The sequence below is a fragment of the Rattus norvegicus genome, chromosome 18 (assembly GCF_021556685.1).
Source record: "Rattus norvegicus strain SHRSP/BbbUtx chromosome 18, alternate assembly SHRSP_T2T, whole genome shotgun sequence".
NCBI classification, from domain to species: Eukaryota; Metazoa; Chordata; class Mammalia; order Rodentia; family Muridae; genus Rattus; species Rattus norvegicus.
In genome coordinates, this window is record NC_141551.1 from 12353215 (window position 1) to 12373345 (window position 20131).

Genomic DNA, 20131 nt, shown 5'->3' on the forward strand with positions numbered 1-20131 from the left:
AGATGGCTCAATGATTAAGAGCCCTTAACTGCTCTTCCAGAGGTCCTGAGTTCAATTCCCACAACCACATGGTGGCTCACAACCATCTGTAACGGGATCTGATGCCCTCTTCTGGTGTGTCTGAAGACAGCAGCAATGTACTTACACACACATAAAATAAATAAATAAATTTAAAAAAAACAAAAAACTCATGTGTTTTTAATTTATTATCAATACCAAGAAAAGAGTTATCGAAAACTAAGTAACAAAGTATCTCACAAAAATAGTTCATTTCACAAGAAATTTTGCTTATATTTTTAAAGACAATGAAAACATAAACTTAACAGGAGGGCTTTGGATAAAGTTCTGTGGTAAGACATTGCTAGAATGCATGAGGCCCTGGGCTTGATCCCAAGCTCTCCAAGAAAAAAAGCCAAATCAATTACCTCTTGGGAAAGAAAGGAAAGAGGGAGAGGGGTAAAGGAGAGGGGGAGAGGAAGAGGGTGGAGATATATATATATTTATATATTATTGGTCTTGTCTTTTGTTTGTGTCTGAAATAGGGGTTTCAGCTAGTCTAAGCTGACTTGAACTCACTATAAAGCCAAGGTAACCTTAAGTCCTTGCTGTGGTTTGAAAATGTCCCCCCCTAAATGCAAATATTTGAATATTTGGTACCCAGCTGATGGCAGTTTAGAAAGGCTATGGAATCTTTAGGCGGTAGAATCTTGGTGGAGAAAATATATCATTAGGCTTTGGGGTTTTCTAGCCTGGCCACATTTCCTATTCTCATTCTACTTTGAGACTGCCAAAGTAACATGACTAGTTGGCCATGACTGACATTTCTTCCCCAGAGTAAACCCTTTCTCTCCTAAGTTTCTTTTGCCAGGGTGTTTAACCATAGCCAACAGAAATTAAACTAATACATTTCTGACCCATTTGCCTCCACCTCCCAAGTGCTGGGCTGCAGGTATGGCCACTACACACGGTTTATGTGGTACAAATGATCAAGTTCAGAATTTCGTGCACCACAGACAGGTACTCTACTGCTGAGCTACAACACCAACTGTGTTTCATGATTTGACTTTGGAACTTTATAAACACAGGTATTTATAAAACTATATAAACTTTTATTTAAATTGAATAAAAAAGAAAACAGCAAAGTACACACTCTGACATACTTCCTGGCAGAGTGGAAGCAGATGCTGGACATTAAGCACAGGTGTGTAAAGCAAGGCAGAAATGTGTTTTCATCCTTCAGACAGGTTAACAAATTTTTCACTCAAGTTTTTATCAGAATAAAATACAGTTCAAACCAGACTACTCCATGGGAATGTATAAATTTAGGAATATTATAAATCAAAAACACAGAAAATAGATGATGAAAAGGTGAAAGTTTAAAGACACCAGAAGACCACGTTCTCATCAGAGAAATTAGATATACTGACTGGTACAAATATGACAAGTACTGGAAAAGAGAGCACTGGGCCACAGCTAAGGAGTAACATGACAGCAATCTGGAAAAGGAGACCCATCACAAGAAATACCTGTATTTGACGAGGACTCATGGTCATCTTCAGCTACCAAGGGAGTTTGAAAGCAGTATCTCTTTACCCAGCATACTCTGCCTCAGTAAGAAAGGGACAGTATGTTTTTCATGAAGAAAGATGGTTACCTGCCTATAATCTTTATACTCCAGAACCACGCAGGAAATCCAGCCCTGAGTTGGAGGCGATCCAGGGCCAATGAGTTCTAGTGCAGCCTACACTACAGAGAAGAAACCGTCTACACACACACACACACACACACACACACACACACACACACACACACACTTTGGAAAGTCACTAGACAATATTCTTTTTTTTTTTTTTTTTCGGAGCTGAGGACCGAACCCAGGGCCTTGCACTTGCTAGGCAAGCGCTCTACCACTGAGCTAAATCCCCAACCCCTACCAGACAATATTCTTACACTGTGGCTAACAAATTATAAACCAGAATGTATTATGATTGCTGATTAAGGATGGTCCTTACCTAGATTATAAGCTTATAAGGAGTACCTTATACATCTCTACGTAGCAATGCAAAGTATATACCAGAAAATCAATAAACTTGAAAACCAAACGTTAACCTTATGTCTTAGTCAGGGTTTCTATTCCTGCACAAAACATCATGACCAAAAAGCAAGCTGGGGGAGGAAAAAGTTTATTCAGCTTACACTTCCACTTTGCTGTTCATCACCAGAACTCAAGCAGGTCAGGAACCGGGAGCTGATGCAGAGGCCACAGAGGGATGTTACTTACTGACTTGCTTCCCCTGGCTTGCTCAGCTTGCTTTCTTGTAGAACCCAAGACTACCAGCTCAGGAATGGCACCACTCACAAGGGCCACCCCCACCCTGCCCCACCTTGATCACTAATTAAGAAAATGCCTCACAGCTGGATCTCATGGAGTCATTTCCTCAAGGGAGGCCCCATTCTCTGTGATAAAACTCCAGCTTCTGTCAAGTTGACACACAAAACTAGCCAGTACAATTGACCCCTTGTCAACTTGACACAAAAACATATCACTATTAAGCCTCAACCCTTACTTTCTTTTTTTTTAATACATTTTCTTTTTTTGTCTTCTAAAGACTTATTTATTTAATGTATGTTAGTACACTGTTGCTGTTTTCAGACGCACCAGAAGAGGGCACTGGACCCCATTACAGATGGTTGTGAGCCACCATGTGGCTGCTGGAAATTGAACTCAAGACCTTTGGAAGAACAGTCAGCTCTTAACCACTGAGCCATCTCTCCAGCCCAACCCTTACTTTCTTATTCATCCCCAAGATCTAAATAACTTTAAGAATCCCACAGTCTTTACAAATTCTTACATATTAAAATTTCAATTCCTTTAAAATATCCAATCTCGGGGTTGGGGATTTAGCTCAGCGGTAGAGCGCTTGCCTAGCACACGCAAGGCCCTGGGTTCGGTCCCCAGCTCCGGGAAAAAAAAAATATCCAATCTCTTTTAAAATTCAAAGTGTTTTTATAATTCAAAGGCTCTTAACTGTAGCCTCCACTAAAATACTTTCTTCCCTCAAGAGGGAAAAATATCAGGGCACAGTCACAATCAAAAATGAAATCAAAACTCAAACCATCCAATGTCTGGGATCCACTCACGATCTTCTGGGCTTCTCCAAGGGCTTGGGTCACTTCTCCAGCTCTGCCCTTTGTAGCGCACACCTTGTCTTCTAGGCTCTAGCTGCCTGTACTCCACTGCTGCTGCTGTTCTTGGTGGTCATCTCACAGTACTTGCATCTCCAAAACACTACCATCTTCCACTGCAGCTAGGCTTGACCAATAGCTGCTCACAGGCTCTCTTTATGGTGCCAAGCCTCCGCTCCTTTGCACAACTCCTTCAGTTCTGGAGCATCAACTGCAACTGAGGCTGCACCTTCACCAATGGCCTTCCATGGCCTCTCACAGTGCCCAGCCTCAGCTGCTCTTCATGACCCCTTCATGCCTTCACAACCAGTACCACCTGGGTGACTCTTACACATTACCAAGTCCAGCCACAGCACAAGGTACAACCTTGGCTATCTCTGGAGCACAGCCTCTTTGTGCTCTCACAAAACACTTCCCAGATTTCACCTCAGTGAGGCTGGTCTCTTCTTAGTCACCACTAAATTCTTAGCTCCACCTGACCAGCATCAATAGTCCCAGTAACTCAAAGGTTTGCTTTAGTAGTTCTGGTTTCTTGTTAATCACAGCTGATTCTTCAGCCCCAGCTAACCAAAAACCACAAAATCCTCACAATCAAAACAGTAACATCCCTAATAAGTCTTTAATCTTCCCTCTGAAATCTCACAAGCCAGACCTCCATCTTCTGCACTGTTCTCAACATTATCTTCCGAGCTCCTACAGAACATCCCACAAAACTCTTAACATCCCAATGGCTCTTCTAGCTCAAAGTTCCAAAGTCCTTCCACAGTCCTTCCCCAAACATGGTCAGGTTGTCACAGGAATACTCCACTATGCTGGTACCAATTTGCCTTAGGGTTTCTATTCCTGCATAAAACATCATGACCAAGAGCAAGTTGAGGTGGAAAAGGTTTACTCAGCTTACACTTCCACATTGCTGTGCATCACCAAAAGAAGTCAGGACCAGAACTCATGCAGGTCAGGAAGCGGGAGCTGATGCAGAGGCCATGGAGGGATACTGGTTTCCTTCCCCTGGCTTGTTCAGCTTGCTTTCTTATAGAACCCTATCAGCCCAGGGATGGCACAACCCATAATGGGCCCTCCCGCCCTTAATCACTAATTGAGAAAAATGCCTTACTACTAGATCCCGTGGAGGCATTTCCTCAAGGGAGGCTCCTTTCTCAGTGATAACTCTAGCTTGTGTCAAGTTGGCACACAACCAGCCAGTACACTTTAGCAGTATTGCCCTGTCAAGAGGCAAGAGGACTGACACAAGTTCCAGGCTAGCCAGGGCTACATAGAAAGACATGGTCTCAAGAGAGGAAAGGAGAGAGGGAGGAAGGGAGAGAAAAGGAGAGAGTGAAGGAGAGAAAGGAAGAAACACCATGTTAATATAGATTCACAGAATCTAGAAGTGGTTGTTCTCACCTGAATTTCTAGCACTTGAAAGGCAGAAGCAGGAGGGTCAAGGGAGTTCAAAGGCACCACCGGCTACACAGAAATCTTGAGGCCTTTCCTCAAGAATGGACTGAGTGTGATGGTAATGTGATGGTCTGAATATGCTTGGCCCATGAAATGACACTATTAGGTATGGCCTTGTTGGAGTAGATGTGACCTTGTTAGAGAAAATGTGTCACTGTGGGGATGGGCTTTGAGGGTTTCCTCCTAGTTGCCTGAGGACAACAGTCTTCTATCTGCCTTCAGAACAAGATGTATAATTCTCAGCTCCTTCCCCAGCACCATGTCTACCTGGAGACTGTCACAGTTCCTGCCATGATGATAATGGACTAAACCTCTAAATCTGTAAGCCAGCCCTGACTAAATGTTGTCCTTTATAAGAGTTGCCTTGGTCATGGTGTCTCTTCATAGCAATGGAAACCCTAGCTAAGACAGGTGCATACCTTTAATTCCAAGGCTCAGGAAGATGAGGCAGGTGAATTGTGTGAGTTATAGGACATTGTGGTGGTTTGAATATGCTTGGCCCATAGGGAGTGGCACTGTTAGGAGGTGTGGCCTTGTTGGAGGAACTGTGTCACTGTGGGGTGGGCTCTGGAGGTCTCCTTCTATGCTCAGGCTTCACTCATTGCAGAAGAGAGCTTCCTTTTAGCTGCCTTCTGATCAAAGCGCAGAACTATCATCTCCTTCCCCAGCACCAGGTCTGCCTAGATGCTACCATGCTTCCTGACATGACATGGACTAAATCTCTAACATTATAATCAAATGTCTGCCTTCATAATCATAAGTTGCCTTGGTCATGGTTTCTCTTCATACCCACCTAGGGCTACACAGTGAGACTGTGTCTCCAAAAAAAAAAAAAAAAAACCAAACAAACAAAAAACCCAAACAAAACAACAACAACAACAACAAAAACCAATGGGGGCAGGCAGAGAAGGGGAGATCACATAAGGGGATGGAAGAAAGACGAAGAGAAGGAGAGAGAGGGGGTGAGGAGAGCAGACAGAGAAAGAGCAAACAAGGAAGGGGATAGAGGAAGGAAGAATTAATCTTGTCAAGTTCATGTTTTCGGAGATGAAGCAAAGCTTCATCAACAGTCAGTGGCCTACCTCAATTACCCAATTAACTCAGGTTTATAGTATAAAAGCTTAAGATAGTAGCATCTGACTCTCTGCCTTTCATACAACACTAACAACAACAAAAAGCCCCTCAATTTCTACCATTTCTCAAGTAAATATTCAAATTTTTGCATCTCATTAAAATACATTGTGCCAGAAACTGATTAACCCTGCATCTAAAAATTCAAACTCTTTTGATTGGTGTTTTGACTGGTATAGCTCAGTGGTGGGCTCAATGACTACTAGCATGTTTAAGGCCCTGGGATAAGTCCCAGAACTATAAAATAAAAAAAAGATAAAACAAAATAATCGGACTGATCTATATTGCTGCAATTAAAACTGATGGTAAAGAAAAATACGGCAAACTGAAACACAGTAATTCTACAGACAGTTCTGGGCATAAATACCATGCTGACTTACAACCTATTCTCTGCATACGGCAGCAAGTTCTGAATAGTAATAGTTATATTATTGTATTATTAATAACAATGAAATAATAATAATAATAATAATAATAATAATAATAATAATAAATAATACATGCGGGGTTGCATGTGTGTCCCAGTGCCTATGACCTAGAGGTCAGAGGACAACTTTGTAAAGGCACTTCTCTTCCATATTCCCACGAGTTAGTTCTGGGGTATACACTCCAGCTATCTGGCTTGCATGGCAAACATGTTACTAGCTGAGCCATCTCATTGGCACAGGAAGATCTACTATATAACTAGTAAGTATAAAAGTGTCAAAATATAAATTATATCAACTTAAAAAAATTAGGCTGCTTTTTAGGCAGTTTTTAAGCTGCTGAGAGATTGTAATTAGATGACATACTTTTTAATATTCCTTTTAAGAATTCTCCTCATGTATTTTTAATAAGTAAAGACTTTTGGACACTGAAAGAGAATCACATCAAAGATTAACTCATTCTATATATTAATATAATATTTTATAAGTCTTATCATGAAAACATTTACTAAATTATCTAAACCAGTGTAAGATATCTAAACTATGTATTTACATCTATTTTATAAACATTTCCACTTAATTCCAAGCAAGATTAAAAGTTTATCATGTTTTTCATTTAATAATCAAGTCATACAAAAATCAAACTCCTGTGATCTGGTATTAGTTTTATCATGGAACATTGATTACCCTAGGCTACTTACACGGGTGCTAGAATAAAACAGAAGTTCCTGGGAGAGTCTTTCAGAACTGCTCTGTAGGCCCAGCTCTAACACTGTGTAAACACTGAAGTACATGGTTGAAAAGTTTCTAAGACAAAGAAATTTATTCTCCTAACAAAAGAAATTTTCACTTAAAAAATAGTAACACTTATTACTTACCACTGATATTAAGGTCATAATCTCCTGCTGTAATCACATTAGCGACTAATCCTTCTGCAGGCTGGCTGCCAGAAACAACATCATTCAAAAGCTTCCCAATGGCTCCCGGCTGAGGTGGCTGGGTGACAATGTTGCTTACTGCTATCTTCAAATTTTTAATTATATGCAGTTGATTATTAGGATCTCTCATGTGAACTTTTTTTTAAAAAAAGAGAGAGAGAGAGAAAGAAAATTTAAATTAACTTGGTAAAATGCATCCTAAACCAAAATTGGTTTAACTGTTTTCAAACACAAAAGAAACTCAAATCAAATAAAAAAAAAAGAAGAAAAAGAATATTCTTCCAAAATATAACTGGTTACATTTTCCCTTACAAACCAAAAGAAATACCTATTAATCATAAACTGCCTTCCTCTTTAGCCAGCCATAGTGGCACATACCTCTAATCCCAGCACTTGAAAGGTAGAAGTAGGAGGACCAGGAGTTCGGGGCCAGCCTGGGCTACATGAGGCTGTCTCAAAGGGGGTGGGGGGGAGGGGGGACTTACCTCTCACACAATACTACTGGTCATGATTTCCCTATAGGTCCTGTTTCCCCTACATTTAGAGTTGTCCAAAATGAGGCAATGTTTCAACAAAAAAATAAAAATAAAAACAATAAAATATCAAAATAGCATATGTTGTGAATATTTTTCTCATTTTGTAATCTGGGCTGGCTTTGAACTTATAGCCAGGCATGCCTCTGGCCTGAGCTGCTTTAGTGCTTGAGTAAAAGGTATGAGACACCAGAGACATGGTGGTGGAAACAAGAGAATAAATACTGGGATACTCACAAGCCACCAGCATGGCACATGCAGGGGTGAACAAGGAGAACCTAGTTCACACAAGGTGAAAGACAACGACAGATACCCAGATTTTCCCCTGCCCTGCAAACACAAACACATACACACACACCATGAACACACATATTTGCACACGCAAAGATTTAGAAAGATGACAAGTTTTACATTTTCTAGTTGAATAATGGAAATGTATTTGTTGTATTCCCTGTATTGATCTGATAGTTTCCTCATTTAAATATATAGACCTCCCTCAATAATTAAAACTTCCCAGGGGCTGGAGAAATGGCTCAGTGATTAAGAGCACTGACTGTTCTTCCAGAGGTCCTGAGTTCAAATCCCAGCAACCACATGGTGGCTCACAACCATCTGTAATAGGATCTGATGTCCTCTTCCGGTGTGTGCATTCAATAAACTGTTCTTGTAAAAAAAAAAAACAAACAAACAAACAAAAAAAAAAACAAGGGCTGGGGATTTAGCTCAGTGGTAGAGCGCTTACCTAGGAAGCGCAAGGCCCTGGGTTCGGTCCCCAGCTCCGAAAAAAAAAAAAACCAAAAAAAAAAAAAAAAAAAAAAAAAAAACCAAAAAAAACTTCCCAACTATATAATTATGACACCAAAAGGGAAAAGGAAGAGGAAAAAGAGAAAGGAAAAGAGAATTGCCAGAGTCCTATAATACACCTTTGATATCTTTAGGAACATATTTTACATGTATTTTCTTTAAGGTTGTTCCATAACTGTCAAATACTACATCAATGTTATAGTAGTTGTCGGTAATTTCAATTTGACAGGCTCTAGAGTCATCAGGAAGCAAACCTGAGTATACCTGACTAGATAGATTCGGGGAAGTAAGGGGACCCTCCCTGAATGTGGACCGACTTACATCACATGGGCTCAAGTCCTAAGCTGAATAAAAAAGACACAGTGAGCTGAACACCCACATTCACTCATCTCTCTGGTGAGTGTGAATGTGAGGTAAGCAGCCAGCCTCCTGTTCTGCTGCAGTGTCCTCCCCTAATAGAGTACACCCTCAGACTGTCAAACTGCCAAAAACACTTGCCCTTTTTAAGATGTTTTAATCAGGTATTTTGTCACAGCAGTGAAGAAAGTAACTAATATGAAACTGACAGCAGAAGTAGAATTTGTGATAAATCTGACCATGATTGTTAGGTCTTTGAGACTCTTCACAAGAAGAATGTCAGAGGGCTTAGAACTCTGGGCTTTAAAGCCTTACAATGTTGTAAAAGGGGTTTAACAGGCCATTCTGGTAGAAATTTGGAAAATCAGATAACCAAGAAAAACATGAGGTTTCACAAGAAAGAAAGACTCCAGGAACTAAGCTAGAAGTCATTCCTGCTATATTCTGACAAAGAAACTGTCTGCATCTTCCTATGGCCTGAGAGCTTCGGTGAGGCCAAATCAAAGGTAATGAATTACTTTGATTGGCTGAGAACATTAAGCCGGACAGTATCCAGACTGTGTCTTGCTAACTACTCACTGCTTACAAGTGATAAAAAATGTGTGCCATTTGTTCAAAAAAGGGATTTAAAGCTGAAGACAAGGGAGGTCAGCAAGATGAGTCAGCAGGTAAAGGCATTTGCTGCCTAGCCTGAGACTAGAGTTTGATCCCTGGATCACACATGTATATTGGAAGAAGAGAAAAATTTCCACAAGTCCCTCAGACCTCCATACAGGAACCTACACCTACACATACACATACACCTATACACACACACACACACACACACACACACACACCCACACACACACATCTACACACACATACACCTACACACACACCTACACACACATACACCTACACACACACATACACCTACACACACACATACACACACATACACACACTTACACACAATTTATAGTACAGAAAAGGGAAAAGGGAGAAGGGAGAAAAAAAATAAAGGAAAACAGAACTGCCAGAGTATTGTGGTATATCTCTGCTATCTTTAGGAACAAATTTTGCACATATTTTCCTTAAAGTTGTTCCATAATTATCAAATACTATAAGCAGCTAAATATAGTGGGCCTTATATAGTACCATATTATTCTAATTATATATTATATATCATATATATGCATAAAACATATATATATATATTGTGTGTGTGAGTGTGTGTATGTATGTGTATATATATAAAAAGTTGCAGACAAGCCATGCTAGTGAGAAAGGAGATGTGGGGTTGGGGATTTAGCTCAGTGGTAGAGTACTTGCCTAGCAAGCACAAGGCCCTGGGTTCGGTCCTCAGCTTCAAAAAAAAAGGTAAGAGAAAGGAGAAGTAATCATAAAGAAAGAAAGAGGAAGGAAGGAAGGAAGAAAGGAAGGAAGGAAGGAAAGAATGAATGAATGAATTGTTACCACTCTACAGAAACCTATTTGAACAGAAACAATAGGAAAATTACCCAGAGAGCAGCTCCACTCTTTTAGTACTATACCTTGAGAAAATCCAAATTTCCCTAAAGGAGTCTAAACAATGCTACTGAAGGGATGGTCTGCTCAAAAACAACTGGAGGAAAAATTATCTCCCTAGAGTCGTCTAGGAAGGGACAGAGAACAATTCAACTGTGGTCCAGGGGACCCAAGATACGCCTCAAGCTGGCAACACACACACTACTAGTTTTTACAGGCATGGACGTTGCAAGCACCAAAAGGACATGGAAGGTTATGCCAAGGTTCTAAAATGCCCCTGAGGCAGGGCAGTATGTGGCAGGGTTGGATTCCCTGCTAAGAGAGCCTAAAAGAGCACTGTGTAAAACTTGGAAGGGAAAGCCTATGATGTACTGGGAACTCCTCGATGTCACAAAAAGGCCAGGGCAATGGGACATCTGCTAGGGAAAGCTACAGGAACACAGTGAAGCTGGTTTGAGAGACTACATGTGCTGCAGATAGCAGATCAGGAACGGTGGGGGTACACAAAAGACCCGGAGCACAGGCCCAGACACCCAACACAGAGCTTAAGATTTAATGCTTGCCTGCTGGGTTTCTGTCCTGCATTGGTTCAAACCATCCTTGCTATACTCTCATTCCCTGCTCTGGAAATGGGGGTGTTTATTTTGTGTCATCCCATACTGGAAGTATGTAATCTGTTGTTTTTATTTTTATTTTATTGTTTATGTGAATACATCACTAGTGTTTCAGAAGAAACTTTGCACTTAACTTCGGAATATTGTAGTGTTAAAAACTACAAGGGCTTCTGAATTTAGACTGAATGCATTTTACATTATGAAGTACCTATAGGGACAAATGGCAGAAGGCTGTGGCTTCAAAGTGAGACACTGGTGGTTACAGAGACAACTCCATGTTTAGGAGCACTAGTTGTTCTTCTAGAGGACTTGAGTTCAAATCCCAGCATCCATGTGGAAACCCACAACCATCTGTAACTCCAGTCCCAGGGGATCAGACAACTCCATCTGACCTCAGAGGGGCTGCAACACCCATGTGTGGTGCATAGACAAACTTACAGGCAAGCAGTCAAAAACATAAAATAAAAATTAAAATAGTTTAAAGTGATATACTTGGGTATCAAGTTGAGAAGGGACAGATATGCAGTAGTCAATAGTGACAATCAAACTGAAAGGATCTAGACTAATCTAGGAGACAAACCTCTGGCCTGATTGGTGGAATTTAGACTGGATTAATCCATATATATATATAGCACTGTCCCACCCACAGGACAGATTGGTAAGCCTGTATCCTACTACTGCCAATGCCTTCCCCACCAAGCTGAACTATACCCTCAACTGCCGATCAAAACAAACCCTTCTTCCTAGGTTGATTCTGTCACAACAGAATAGCAACAAGAAATGTTGAGATGGAATGCTTTAGGTTTCGGGTACGGGTGCCTCATAAAGGCTTAATCCCTGAATATCAAAGGAAAAGAGGAAAGTTTACAACTAAAAGATATTTAACTTAAATTATTATGACAGTTGTAGCAAAAAAGAAAAGTATGGTGTACACATTTGCAATTCCACTGTGTGGGTAGAGGAAAGATGATCAGGAGTTCAAGGCCAGCCTGACCCATATGAGACCTCATCAGGGAGACCTTATCATGAAGAGGAGGAAGACAGAAGAGGAAAAGAATAAAAGGAAAAAGGAGGGGAAAGGAGGTGGGAAAAGGTAGGAAATGGAGAAAGAAGACAAATTAAAGAAGCTGCCTTTTACTCATTGATAAGTGGATATTAGCCCAAATGCTTTACCTAGATGCTTTTTACCCTAGATGCACAGAACACGTGAAACTCAAGACGGATGATCAAAACACGAATGCTTCACTCCTTCTTTAAAAGGGGAACAAGAATACCCTTGGCAGGGAATAGAGAGGCAAAGATTAAAACAGAGACTGAAGGAACACCCATTCAGAGCCTGCCCCACATGTAGCCCATACACATACAGCCACCCAATTAGACAAGATGGATGAAGCAAAGAAGTGCAGGCCGACAGGAACTGGATGTAGTTCTCTCCTGAGAGACACAGCCAGAATACAGCAAATACATAGGCGAATGCCAGCAGCAAACCACTGAACTGAGATCGGGACTCCCGTTGAAGGAATCAGAGAAAGGCCTGGAAGGGCTTGAAGGGGCTCGAGACCCATATGAACAACAATGCCAACCAACCAGAGTGTCCAGGGACTAAGCCACTACCCAAAGACTATACATGGACTGACCCTGGACTCTAACCTCATAGGTAGCAATGCATAGACTAGTAAGAGCACCAGTGGAAGGGGAAGCCCTTGGTCCTGTCAAGACTGAATTCCCAGTGAATGTGATTGTTGGGAGGAGGGCAGTAATGGGGGGGGAGGATGGGGAGGGGAACACCCATATAGAAGGGGAGGGGGAGGGGCTAGGGGGATGTTGGCCCAGAAACCGGGAAAGGGAATAACAATCAAAATGTAAATAAGAAATACTCAAGTTAATAAAGAAGAAAAAAAAGGAAAAAAAAAAAAAAAAGAAGCTGCCTTTTAAAGTTATTTCCTAGGCTTATCTGCCAAACTTCCCTATTCATGTAGAAAACTATTCAAGATCTGTAGAATTACATTCTATTATTATCATTTAAATAAATTTAATAATTTAATTGTCATACAAATAAATTTAATCAATTTAAACACACTTCCAAAACTGTGATTTAAAGTTAATGTTTAAAGTGAAATTTTCTTTAAATATGTCTAAAATGATACAAAAAATACATTTAAAATTATTAGAGAACTACCATTAAATAAACAGGAAGGAATGATTAAGTTTGAAATAGATGGTCAATACAAATCCGTGACTAAATGTTAGGGGACTCACTGGCATGTACTTTTTGTGTTGCTTTTCTTTTATGGTGGTGAGGGCAGAATGCAGGCTTTTATGCGTAGTAGACAAGCAGTCTGTAACTGAGTCACATCCCCAGCCCTGGTTTGTTTGTTTGGTTGGTTGGTTGGTTTTGTTTTGTTTTGTTTGGGGTGGGGCGCTTTACTCCTTTATTTTTTTATTGGAAATACATTTCATACAATATATTCTGATTATGGTTTCCTTCCCCCTACTCCTCCCAGCTTCTCCCCTCCCATACAAATCGATACTGTCTCTAGTTAGAAAGCATATAGGCAGCTAAGGAATAATAATAAACTACAATAAGATAATCAAAAAACAAATCTGAATATGACAAAACAACCAAACAGGAAAAAAGACAACAAAGACAAAAGAAAGCTAAAACAAACAACAAAAATAGCACGTGCGCACACACATGCATGCACACACATACACACACACACACACACACACACACACACACACACACACACACACACACGCTCACGCGCGCGCACACACACAACACAGAGACATACACATTCTTACACCCAGGAATCCCATGAAAATTTTTCAAAAAATTGGAAGCCATAATATATATGCAAAGGACCTGCTAAGTTTTTTGGAGACAAAGAAGCCCTGGCTGATCAGTATGAGACAAAGAACTTCCAAGGATGCTGGAGAGGACAGAGGACAGAGGACAGTTGCTATGCTTTACTGGTATATTAGTGCCAATATAGTGGTATATTGATTCTCTTCAGGGTTTAAAAACATACAAAGAACCTTAAATGGTTCCCTATCATCTAATATATATGCACATGAAGCCTAAACTCTATTTTCAAGGTCCTATACAAAAATAGTGCTCAAATTTCTTCTCGCAACTTTCGTTTCAGTATTATTTTAAACTGTTTTTCTACTGAAACCTAAAGATAAGTCTACTAGAAATACTACTGAGCCAAGTTTGATCTCAGAACCCAGGACAAATCAAATACACCTGCAGGCTACAAATTAAAATCTAGTGTGGTTTGTTTAGATTCCCAGCACGTGTAGGGTGGCTAGCATCTGTGTGTATCTCCGGTTCCAGGGTATCCAAAACCCTCTTCTGCCAGCAACAAATGGGGCACAGAGACCAGGAAGAAATACTCACACTCAAAAAATAAAAACAAAACTTTAAAAAAAATAAACTTTAACTTGATTTACTACTTGGATCCTGAAATTGTACTATCTAAAGTGGTATTCTCATGACTTACTGCCTAAGGAAAAAAACAAGCTTTAAAGATACACACACAGGGCTGGAGAGATGGCTCAGTGGTTAAGAGCATTGACTGCTCTTCCAGAGGTCCTGAGTTCAATTCCCAGCAACCACATGGTGGCTCACAACCATCTGTAATGAGATCTGATGCCCTCTTCTGGTGTGTCTGAAGACAACTTCAGTGTACTTATATATAATAAATAAATAAATCCTTAAAAAAAAATACACACACACACACACACACACACACACGAAAGAAAAATCCAAAGTTTTATTCATCATCAATAAGTTGGTGGGTGTTTCACCAACTTTTAAAATATACTTTCATTAGTTCTGAGAATTTCATACATGCAAACAATATATCTGATCACACCCACACCCGACCTCCCTTACCTCCTCCCAACGCCTTCACAGCTTCATGTTCTACCAATTTTTTTTATGCCGCCACTGTAATCTGTATCTTAATCACCTTTGAACTTTTTTTTCTTTTTTGAGTGATGATTCCCTATGTAATTCAAGCTGGCATCAAGCAAGAAATCCTGATTCATCCTCTAAAACAACAGGATTACAGACATGTGCCAGCTTAAGCTTTTTAAAAATTTATACGAACTCAGTATGAAATTTTATAAACTACAAACTCAATGACCTACCAAAATGGCCTTCTCAAGAATTCATACCTACCACTAGATGAAATCTAAAAGCCCCTTCCTAAATAAAATTCAAGCTTCTCTTCTCCTGGATTCTCCTCTGCATTCTGTACCCCAGAAGACAGTTTTCCTGACATTAACCACTAGACTACAATTTATACCTTCTGACCTAACTAACCACTTGATGCCGTCTTAATTGCAACCACTGAAAACTGGGCATGCCACTACAGGGTTATCCTGATTGTGATGGTTGCTCCATCTTGACTATAAAAGGAACTGTGTCTTGAGGGAAACTGAATTGTATAAAATGGGAACAGATAGCTCTAGTTTGCAACCATCCCTGATCCCTGATCCCTGATTCGTCAGGCTCCTGCTGTCTTTTCTCTCTCCCACAATGGACTATACTTTCGAGTGAGCTGACATAAACCCCTTCTCTCTTAGGCTAATTTTGGTCAGAGTGTCTTATCACAGGAACAACAAAAGACACTAAGACACCAATCTACCCTCGTTCCTTCCAGAGCCCTGAGTAAGCAGTGACTGCTTTTCCTATCAATCAATCATCTCACTGCACTCCTTTCTGGTCTTTCCCATGCTGCAGAGGGAAACGGAAGTGGTCAGACAGTTCACCCCATCACTGCACTGTCCAATGAAGGGAACTGCCACACCACAGAAGACTGAGCCTCTAAAAAATGCACCTACTCACCGGAAAGGATATTGAAGTGAAAACACAAAATTTCAAAAACTTTGCAACAAAAAAAAAAATGCAAAACTTCTCATTATAGCTTTTTGGGAGCTATCCCATTATTGGATATCTATTAAAACAAATCTGCCAAAACTTTAGAAATGCATGAGTTAAACAGCTTAGATTACTAGAACTCATCCCACCAGAGTGGGGAATATCACCAAGTGGAAAAAAATGGTTAGTGCAAGAGGTCCCAAGTTCAATATTCAGCATCAAAAGAAAGGACATTTCCATTTGCTATTTTTTCCTTTATATATTTCATCATGCCTACCAAAAATTTTAACTATATTCATGAGCCCTGACATGGTGGCACATGCTTGTAATTCTAATGCTTAGAACATAAGTCAGAAAGATCAAGAGTTCAAGGCCAGCCTGGGTTACAAGAGACCTTGCTCTCTAGTATGAATAAGTAATTTTAAGCACTTTCAGGAGATTAGATGATGATTCAAATCACAATATCTTGAATCACACTGTCTGTTTTTAAATCTTTCCTAGATATAAAACTGCAGATAAGGGGTTGGGGATTTAGCTCTGTGGTAGAGCGCTTGCCTAGGAAGCGCAAGGCCCTGGGTTCGGTCCCCAGCTCCGGAAAAAAAGAAAAAGAAAAAAAAAAACTGCAGATAAGCTATTATTTCTATACTTCGATGTCCTCAATTTTAAAAGGACAATAACAGCTAAGTAGTGGTGCACACTTGTAGTCCTAGCACGTAGCAAGCTGGGTGGGAGAATCACCATGGGCTAGAGGTCAGCCTCGGCTACATGCTGAGTTTACGCCCAGCCTGAGCAACATAACCAACCCTGCTCCAAAATAACAACAGCGATAACAGATGGTGAAACAATAAAGACTCCGAGACTGAAAGGAAAGCTACAGGACACAACCTAAAGTATTAGCATTACAGCTTTTTCCTAACACAAGAAAGAGCCCACACAAAGTTCAACTGACCTCATTTTAATCATTTAAGACTGTAGAGGGGCCAGGAATGTAGCTCAACAAGACAGCCCTTGCTTAGCATGTGGAGGACCCTGAATCTGACCCTCAGAAGAGGGAACAGGGGAAGATTTAAGACTATAAACTAAAACCAAAACATAGTGATACACACCTGCAGCCCCAACACTCAGGAGGCCGAGGCAAGAGAATCTAACATTGAAGCTACATTGGGCTACAAAGAGAAATAGAAGTCAATCTGAGCTAATACTCAGACCTATGAACTCCATTCCCAAAAGAATAATTACGAATGCATTTGCTGTTCATGGCAACTCTAGGGCAATGGTCTCTACCCCTTTGGGAATCACTTATCAGGCATTGTGTGTGTATCAAATATTCACATTATGATCCTAACAGTAGCCAAATAACAGTTTTGAAGTAGCAATAAATAATTTTAAGGCTGGGGTCACCACAACATGAGGAACTGTATTAACGCTTTGAAGCAATAGGAAGATTGGGAACCACTGCTATAAAGCACAGGAGGGGTGTAACAGTGAATAATCTACAGGCTGAAGAGGTGGAGAGAACCCAAGAATTCTCATGTTTGGATTAGCCAGGTGTAGTGCTATATGATTCCGGGGCTCTATCTCATCAGTCCATTTCCCTCCATCCGCAGACAGGTCTATCCGAGTTCAAAGCCACCCTGGTCTATTTAGTAGACCAGGACTACATAGACCTTGTCTCGAACAAACAAACAAGGTCTTTTTGCTTAGTTTTATGAGTGTGTATATCTACACGTATGTAAGTACATCTGTGAACAGGGCTATGCTAGACGACAGTGCTGAATCCCCCAGGACTGGAGTTACAGACACGTATAAGCTGTCAAATGGGTGCTGGGAATGGAACTACAGTCCTCTGCAGGGCAGCCTGTGCTCGAGCCACTGCACCATCTCTCTGCCCTCAGTATGGTTTTCTGGGTAGTTCCTTCCACCCTAACTACAAAGATAACTTGCAAAGCTCCAAAAGACTGTCTGAGGCATGTAAACCTGTGAATCAACAATATAGCACTATTTGACTGTGGATAAGCACTTTAACAAAATAAACACCACAGCCATTTAGCTAACAAGTTTGTCAAGAAAACCAGCCCTTCAGCATTAACAGAACTCAAATTTCAAAGAACTTCACCAGCTCTTTTTAGCTAGGTTTGGTTTGAAAGACAACAGTTAAACCATACTTGGAATATACTTAAGTAAAAAGTTTTTAACTTTTAAAAATTGTCTCTTTCATATCTCTCTCTCTCTCTCTGTCTCTCTGTCTCTCTGTCTCTCTGTCTCTCTCTCTGTCTCTCTCTGTGTGTGTGTGTGTGTGTGTGTGTGTGTGTGTGTGTGTGTATGTTTTAGACTGGTCCCAGAATTAAAAGTTACAGAAAGTTCTGAGCCACTACACATGGATGCTGGAAATCAAAATTTGGTCCTCTGCAAGAGCTCTTAACCACTGGACCATCTCTCTAACCCCTTGAATAAGACTATAAGTATAATTAAGTTTTTTCCTTGATAAAAAAAAAAAATCAAGGTCTGGAGAAAGAGCCAAGTGTAATGGCTTATATGCCTGTAATCTCAACACTCGAGAGGTTGAGACAGCAGTATTGCCTGGGGTTCGAGTTCCAGACCAGCCTGGCGTATAGTGAAACCCATCTTAAAAATTAACAAAAACAAATAATAAAGCTGGTTAAGGCAAATAATTATTAAATATAAATACGTTTCTTATGATTAACCATCAATATGGAACAAAATGTTTGCACTGTTCTAGCCGTATGTCTAAATGACTTAAACATCTACATTGTTAACTACAATTTATTCTTTTTTTTAACTTTTAACTTTTTGGCTGGCCTCGAACATGATACAGAGCCCAAGAAAGACTTAAACAACTTCTTGCCTCTCCCTCGGTGCTAGGATCACAGGTGTGCAAAGGTTATGTGGTGCTGAGAACCCAATCGATGGGCAAGCACTCTACCAAGTGAGCTACATCGCTGCTCCCATTCTTTATTATCCGTGCAGGACTTTTTGCTTGCTTTCTTGCGATTGGGCAAACTCCTGCATAGCTATTAACTTGTTTGAATGGTCAAAAGGAAAAAAGTAAATAGCCAAACAGAAGTTCAGAAAGAGGTGAACCTCAAGGCTAGACGAATGTCACGAATGACATAACTGAAAGTCCAATTTAATACTCGATCAGGGGGACATGACAGATCTTCACTCTTATACTCCGTTTCGGAAGCTGCATCTTTCTATTTTGTCTAGTAAGTGCCAAATCCTGTTCGGTGACTGCTAACAACAGTCTCGATTCCCTTGTGTCGGGGCTCAAGTTTATCTTCACGACTTAACGACCCGGTTCGTCCAAGGAAGAAAGCGCCTAGAAAACCCGGAGGTCAGGAGCGCGCTGTCTTGACAGACGCTCGCCGCCCCTCGTCCGGCCGCAGCCCCGGGCCGCCGCCCCTCTGTTCTCTACTTGCTCCCAACTTCCTTCTCTCGGCCACAACTTGGTTTCAGCCTGGTGAACGAGGAAGGACACCACGTACCTTCGGAAGTGAGGCGAGAGAAGGGCTTGAGCAGCTCGGCAAAGCTGAGGTGGTTGAGGCGAGTGAGCCGCTCGGCTTCGTCACTGCACAGCGCGGCGACGCAGGGAACGAAGGAGTCGGGGATGAGCTCCTGCACCGACTGCACGCACTGGGCCATGATCGCGGCCGGGCGCCCGGCCTCCGCCCCGCTTCGGAGCCGAGCTTGCCGCAGCCGCCGCCGCCTGCCCGGCCGGGCGCGGCCCCACTCCGGAGCCTGCAGCCGACTGCGAGTAGCCGCCGCTGCTTCGACTGAGGGCCTGAGCCCGTCCCTGCCTCCGCTCAGCGCTCTCCGAGGCTTTGCATCCCACCCTGGCAGGTGGGGACGCCGACCACCGCCGTTCAGTCCTCCCTACGGCAAAGCCTTGGTCACTGTCCGACAGGAACCGCCATGTTGGGCCGAACCCTGACCCGCCGGCAGTACTATTCCCGGCAGGCCCTGCGAGCACGCCTCACGTGACTGTGTCAAAGAGGCGATAGGGGCGGGGCCGGAGCTGATGACTGGAAAACGGAGAGCGACGGAAGCCGGTTGGGGGATTGGAACCGGAAATACTGTGACGAGTGGATTCCCTGAGCTGGGCTGGGGTCCGCTCGTGGAAGGGTGGGCGTGGCTGAGCGGGGCGGCACTCATCTTTTGGCTAGGTTTTCTGGCAGGTGCCAAGCAACTCTGTCTAGGTGTTGGCAAGCCATTCAGTCGAACCTGACCTTCTCGGTCCTCCCAAAGATCCTACCTGCCTGCA

At 41.7% G+C, this 20131-nt stretch overlaps 1 protein-coding gene across 9 annotated transcripts in view; it reads right to left on the minus strand.

Annotated features, from left to right (window-relative positions):
• Trappc8 (trafficking protein particle complex subunit 8) overlaps positions 1 to 19855 on the minus strand; it is a 76394-nt gene extending 56539 nt beyond the window's left edge. For 7 of the 9 annotated variants that reach the window (XR_015642225.1, XR_015642224.1, XR_015642223.1 and 4 more), the window contains exons 1-2: positions 19356 to 19799; positions 7079 to 7273 (exon numbers count right to left, since the gene is read on the minus strand). Coding sequence is in view for 6 of the 9 variants with exons in the window: in XM_087592580.1 (XP_087448706.1) it covers positions 7079 to 7273; positions 19356 to 19512 (352 nt within the window). In the remaining 3 variants the exon portion in view is untranslated. 9 annotated transcript variants of the gene reach the window in all.
• Between the last annotated feature and the right edge of the window lie 276 nt (positions 19856 to 20131).